Genomic DNA, 6,574 nt, shown 5'->3' on the forward strand with positions numbered 1-6,574 from the left:
TTCACCAGATAAGATTATCACAAATATACTCCTTCCAAATATACTCCCGCCGTCCCAAAATACTAAACCAGCGATATTTATTTTGAGACGAAGGGAGTAGTGCTTTTTACACAAATCTGCAGGAGTTCCTCTTGCTGTCGGACAGTGTCCTAGGTTCCGGTTTGCTTTGTATTTGTAATTTTTTTGGTTGGATTACTCATAAGCGTTTTTCACAACGAATATGGTACTAGCTCGCAGCAGGAAATCACGGTTCAAGTTTGAATTAGTGCCTTGCTATCATATTCAACACTGTCAATGCAATCTCGCAGTAGGCTACAAAGCATAATGCAACCCTGCAGGAAGCCCCTGCCGGTTGGAGACTAGCACTAGCATGATATCCGCCTAACAAACCGGCACGCTCACATCACATGTACGGCCTTCTTCTGGGGCTGTGCAGCAGCGCCTTCTCCTCCAGCGGGTACCTGAAGGGCGGCGGCGGCGCCATGAGCTCCACCTCCCTGGCGTCGCTCCTCTTCCGCCTCTCCCTCGAGTGCACCACCCACAGCAGCACCGAGAGCAGCCCGGCGGCCGCGACGGCCAGCAGGCCCCGGTACACCTGCTCGCTGTACCTCCGCAGGCCGGGGCAGTGGTCCTCGCCGACGGCCTGGAACGCGCGGCGCACGAACGCGCAGTCCGCCAGGTCCACCAGCACCGGCCCGTACCGGGACAGCCCGTAGCTCACGTTGGCGGCGCCGACCATCTGCGCGTACATGGACGGCGTCAGTCGCCCGGCGGTGGCGCACACCCCCGACCCGCCGGCGTCCGCCGTCCGGCACACGAGGCCGCCCCACGACTGCCGCGCGGCGTCCGGGCCGGCGACCTCGCCGGGCGCGCAGGCGCGGTCGCGGAGGTCCGGCGTGTAGGGGTTGCAGAGCGGCGGCACGGGCGGGCCCGACTGGTTGTAGTAGAGCGGCGGCGAGAGCGGCGCCTGCGGCGGGAAGTCGCGGTTGGACACGTTGGAGATGACGCCGTTGAGCACGTCCACGAGGCGGTAGTTCACCTCCTTGCTCCGGCCGAGCGCCTCCGAGGCGGCGGCCGTGTCGACGCACGGCAGGATGTCGTCCAGCGCCGTGTGCTCCTGCGGGCGCCGCACCCACTCGCCCATCGCCACGCACGTGTCCCCCACCACGCTGAAAGAAAAACACATGTCACTGCTGCACTTCTTCTTGCGTGAGGAGTTGAGGTTGAGGTTGGTGGCGCGCTTACTTGTGCAGGAGGAGGAACGTGCCGCACATCACGAACGTTGCCGCAACCAGAATCCACCCGAGGAACACCAACCTGCGGACGGACGGATCACGGACGGACGAACAGTCAGCCGTGCAATCTTAGCTTAACACCCAAGTCTCGCACCGCATGCAGCTACATTGGATTAGATTAACTATGCTTACACGTAGACCAGCGACTCCAATCCACACGCCGAGAACACTGCAAAATATATACAAGTTCTTCAGATCATTTCATCGTAGCGGAAGCAGAATAATATTTCAGTTCAAAGTTTCAGTGACCAGTGCTGCTCACCAAGGCCAGCGAAGGCGAGGATTAGCATCCCGACTGCAAGAACGATGAGGATCTTCCTTCTGCGACGCGGCAGCGAATTAATCAGGGGTCAAGCGGTTCTTCATTTTGTGATGGAAATTAAGGTTTCGTGACAAATGAGTACTGCTGTTTCAGTGACGTACACTGTGTCCAGCGCGTCTCGGATCTTGGCGGAGTTGCTGGCGGTGCGGGCGGCGAGCTCGTCGGAGGCGGAGCTCACCCTGCGCACCACGCCGTCGATCCTCCCCTTGAGGTCGTCGGGCAGCGAGACGGCCCCCACGCCGGCCGCCTTGGCAGCCTCCAGGAACCCCGAGAAGGCCCGCAGGTTGTCCACCGTGTCGCCCGACTGCTTCACCACGTAGTCCACCGTCGCCGCCGTGCTGCCGTGGAACCGGCCCTGCCCGTCGTACAGGACAGCGCACCCGATGCTGCAACGCGCACACGCACCGAAGACTGGTTATGGTCAGGAGAGCGGCGGTGGTTGTGACTCGTGGAAGAGGAGACGGTGGCGAGGTGATCGGGGGAAAAAGAATTACGCGGCGGCGGCCGTGAAGGCGAGGAGGAGCAGGAGCGAGACGACCAGGGCAGCGCGGGAGTAGGAGGTGCTGCGGCTGGGGCAGCAGCAGTAGCAGCACCCGGCGAGGAACAGGGCGGCGCCGAACACGGCGAACCAGACTCCGGCCGCCGCGAAGACCGGCGCCGCGCTGAAGCCCACCGACTGCAGAATCGCATCGCGGAAACAACAGCAGAATTCAGGAACCGGAATTCATCAGAATTGAATTTTACCTACGAATGCGGATTGCAACCAACGGATCAAGAATATTCAGGACGAGAACTCACGGCCCAGTAGTGCTCGCTGCTGATGTTCCATCCGCCGGTGTAGTACCTCAGCCCGTCGAGAGGGTCCTTCCGCTGCGTCCGCGCCGCCGCGAGCACGAACGGCGAGTTCACGCCAGGCGCCGCCGCCGCCGCTGCACATGACCCCACCCACCAAAGTCACACACCTGACAATTCGGCGAGCGCGATCGGTGGAAAGGAAGACGGGTAGGAAGTTACGCACCTGACGCATCGACGGCGAGCAGGGACGCCATCACGAGGAAGAAGAAGAGCAGCAGCAGGACGGGAGGAGCTGCGCGAGACGCCATGATCACGGCACGCGGCGATCGGAGCGGCCGGTCAATGCGGCGTCGCTCTCCCAACCAAATTTGAAAGGGCCGGGACTTCCGCCGTGATATCCGCAGGAATATCTTTCTGCTGGTTGTGAGATCGGAAGATCTATCTGCTGGTTGTGCGAGCACGAACGGGGTGGTCGTGGAAGAAGAAGATCGTGACGACGCGCGACGAACTCGTGGGCGTGACGTCGCGTCGCGTCGCTTCTCGCAGGAAAAAGGCTCCCCGCAGTTCTTGAGCGGCCGCGTACGCTGTTTCTTTCAAGTTATTTATTACTGCTGTTGGGTTCATCCAACTAATTCTCGAATCTCAGTGCGAGTGCAGGGGGGCGGCTCACAGCTGGCGAGAATGAGAATTTAGTGCCGATATTACTGCTAGGGCCTCTTCCAGAAGAATGAAAATTGATGATGAGCAATAATCACTTTTCATGCTGGGTTTGGCATTTTTTTTCCGGATACTGCTCCAGATGCAATTGCGTTTGATCTTGGATGTTTGCGCGCAGGCGTAGACATGTCCATCTATAGTGCGTTTGGTACTCGGCACTGAGCACTGCTTGGTAATTTTTGGGAACTCGGCACTGAGTTATTGCGATGTTTTTACTTTCAGGTGGCACGTCGCTTGTTGGAGTATTTATTGAAGTCCATTGGGCGACGGCATGATCTCCTCCACCCAGAAATCGGAGACGTGGGGTGAATGGATCGTGCCGTGTGGCATGCCATGTGAACGGCCGCGGCGATGCATCGACGTGAGCCGTGATAGGTGCCTTCCAGCGATCGCCTTCCGGCGTTTGTGACGCATGCGCTTTTTCCCCTTTTTCTTTTTGCAAAGCCTTCACGGCGCGCTTTATTATTTCAACAACTCGAACAAGCGTACATCGTTTATTATATCCAAAACAATAAAGCTGGGTTGAATATCATCCCAAAAATACTCCAAGCAGAATTAGAACTGACAGCATGTCGGCCAAGTTATGCGCCATGTAATTCGTCCAAAGGCAGGTATTTCTACGCTTCCATCCGCCCACGTCCTCCGGCGGCTCCCCTCCGCCGACGACCGATCGTCGGTGGCGAGGGGCTCACCGGATCCACGCGTATGGATCATTTTAGGCGTTAGTATCTTAGGGGATTGGGTTGTTCTTGTCTTGGCTTCCGCGGTGGCGATGACGGCGCCAAATAAAAGATCTTCATATCCTTCCCCGACGAGGTGATCAATGTTGGGGCTGGATTTGAGAACCAGGCTGTTCAAGCAAGAATGGTGCGGCGACAGCGACATCCTCGTGGTGGACTTGTGTCCTCGGGCTCTGTCGTTGCCATGTCGTTTGCTCCAGCGTCCGCATGAAGCTTGGGAGGTAGTCCAGGAGCGAATGCAGATTGTGGTCTGCATCGACAACATCTAGAATATGGTGGATCATGTGCTGGGTTCGTGGTGCATGGCAGGCATGTATGGTTTTCTCCTTCGACATCTTAGTCGTGCGGTGGTGCTAGGTCTGAAGTTCGATGGCGTGTCGGGGTGTTGTTCCGGTCTGATTCGTTCAATGGTAATGGCTTCGTCTTTATTGACGAGCTACCTTGAAGGTCTGTAAAGCCGCATATCAGTGATGGAGCCGCTTTGAGCTCAAGTGTGGAGGTGGTTCGTCTTCTTTCTTTTGATGGCTAATGTGGTGGTGTCATAGGCAGGTGATGGGTGTTAGTGTCAAGCTCAGGGGATTTTTCGGTCTTACTTATAATTTTACTTCTTGGCTAGTGTTCCTGTATGCAAAGGTTGATGTTCTGCTGTCTTTTCAGTTTTATCAGGTCGGTATGTACATGGCTTGTGCTATGAACCGTATAATATAAATGAGACACGTATTACCATGCAGAAAAAATGTGTCATGTAATTCGCTTCCCAGTTGTAATGTTGTACCGTAATTGGACCAATTATGTGAGCTATTTGAAATCAGTTAGACTAGACACAATGGGTAGTAACATAGAGTAGTAACATGGGCATGTTACTACTCTATGTTACTACTCTATGTTACTACTCCTACCTCTATAGTGGGGAGTAACATATGTGTGGTAACATGCAACACTTTATTTATTAGGCTATAGACTCATCTTGCCTTGATATGTGTGATGTTACTCATAGTAATAGTAACTAGCTATGTTACCACATGCTTCTCTTACTACATTTATTGCTTCCCACATCATCTATTTTATCTAGATATGTGTGATGTTACTATCTATGTTACTCCCACTGTGGGTAGTCTTAGCAAGAATTATTGAGTATGGGGGTCCTAGCCTGGATTGTTCCATTGAATCCACCGACAAGCTCCAAAGAAACCGATTCTGCGACGACCGGAACACACTCCAGGCCTTCAACTGAGGTCTAACATTTGTGATGCATGCTTAGTTCATTTAGTTGTTTGTTGCAGGTGTAGTTTTTTTTTCCGAAAAGACACGAATCTATTACGTATAAAAGTTCACCGGTAGTGCAGATCATGCCAAAACTAATAAAATTGTGTCGAGGTCCCTCAACAAATGGAATGACCACTACCGCCGCCAGAACAAGCCGCTAATGCGCTATTGTTGCCGCTCCCATACCAGAGTCGGCCTTACCTTGATGAGAGTCAGAAAGTCTTTGTGCACATGTCCCTAAGGACCATCGCTCTGAAGACGCATTCGTCATCGTTGTTGAACCCTTGAATCGACCTGACTTGCCTGAGACTAGAGATTTCCATACCGCACTACGGCGAGGAACCCTAACCTCACTGTCCTAAGGAGACATCAGGAATCTACGGCAGAGCTCCAAGGAGCTCGGTTTTGACAAGGGAGTTCGAAGAGAATAGAAGTTCGAAAGACCAACTTGAAGATGAAGCATCGTCATCTGCCCCTGCCGAGAATAAACAACCCTAACCTAATCAATATATGTCATGCATGAAAAGGCCAGGCTTGCTAACATGGCCAAGGGGCCTTCAGAACAATCATCCACTCATGCTCCTCCTCCATCCAAGGTGAGGGAGTCCTGGATTAGGGGGTATCCGGACAGCCGGACTATATCCTTTGGCCGGACTGTTGGACTATGAAGATACAAGATTGAAGACTCCATCCCGTGTCCGGATGGGACTCTCCTTGGCGTGGAAGGCAAGCTTGGCAATACGGATATGTAGATCTCCTTCCTTGTAACCGACTCTGTGTAACCCTAGCCCCCTCCGGTGTCTATATAAACCAGAGGGTTTAGTCCGTAGGACGAACAACATACAATCATACCATAGGCTAGCTTCTAGGGTTTAGCCTCTCTGATCTCGTGGTAGATCAACTCTTGTACTACTCATATCATCAGGAACAATCAAGCAGGACGTAGGGTTTTACCTCCATCAAGAGGGCCCGAACCTGGGTAAACATCGCGTCCCCTGCCTCCTGTTACCATCCGCCTAGACGCACAGTTCGGGACCCCCTACCCGAGATCCGCCGGTTTTGACACGACATTGGTGCTTTCACTGAGAGTTCCTCTGTGTCGTCATCGTTAGGCTTGATGGCTCCTTCAATCATTGATAGCGATGCAGTCCAGGGTAAGACTTTTCCCCCTGGACAGATCTTTGTATTCGGCGGCTTCGCACTGTGGGCCAACTCGCTTGGCCATCTGGAGCAGATCGAGAGTTACGCCCCTGGCCACCAGGTCAGATTTGGAAGCTTAAACTACACGGCCGATATCTGTGGAGACTTGATCTTCGACGGATTCGAGCCCCTGCCAAGTGCGCCACACGGTGACGGTGAGCATGATTTAGCTCTACCATCGGACAGTGTTCAGGAGATCGCACCGGCAACCGCTGCGACCCTCAATTCGGAGCCAATCG

At 54.1% G+C, this 6,574-nt stretch overlaps 1 protein-coding gene across 1 annotated transcript; it reads right to left on the reverse strand.

The window, feature by feature from the left end:
• Positions 1-236: 236 nt before the first annotated feature.
• On the reverse strand, positions 237-2,987 carry LOC119344175. The gene is made up of 8 exons (XM_037614742.1): positions 2,636-2,987; positions 2,416-2,546; positions 2,112-2,293; positions 1,719-2,003; positions 1,558-1,616; positions 1,428-1,464; positions 1,246-1,317; positions 237-1,169 (listed from the first exon to the last, which is right to left on the reverse strand). The coding sequence occupies exons 1-8, from the start codon at positions 2,718-2,720 to the stop codon at positions 404-406; spliced, it is 1,617 nt and encodes a 538-aa protein (XP_037470639.1). The 5' UTR covers positions 2,721-2,987; the 3' UTR covers positions 237-403.
• Positions 2,988-6,574: the final 3,587 nt, after the last annotated feature.

This window comes from Triticum dicoccoides, unplaced genomic scaffold, assembly GCF_002162155.2.
Source record: "Triticum dicoccoides isolate Atlit2015 ecotype Zavitan unplaced genomic scaffold, WEW_v2.0 scaffold157905, whole genome shotgun sequence".
NCBI classification, from domain to species: Eukaryota; Viridiplantae; Streptophyta; class Magnoliopsida; order Poales; family Poaceae; genus Triticum; species Triticum dicoccoides.

Bases quoted from the DNA above. Each gene is read 5' to 3' on its own strand.
- LOC119344175 (XM_037614742.1), bottom strand. From the start codon at position 2,720: ATGGCGTCTCGCGCAGCTCCTCCCGTCCTGCTGCTGCTCTTCTTCTTC. The intron at 2,294-2,415 runs GTGAGTTCTCGT...GCGATTCTGCAG, and splicing joins GCAGCGAGCACTACTGGGCC to TCGGTGGGCTTCAGCGCGGC. The intron at 2,004-2,111 runs GTAATTCTTTTT...TGCGCGTTGCAG, and splicing joins GCCTTCACGGCCGCCGCCGC to CATCGGGTGCGCTGTCCTGT.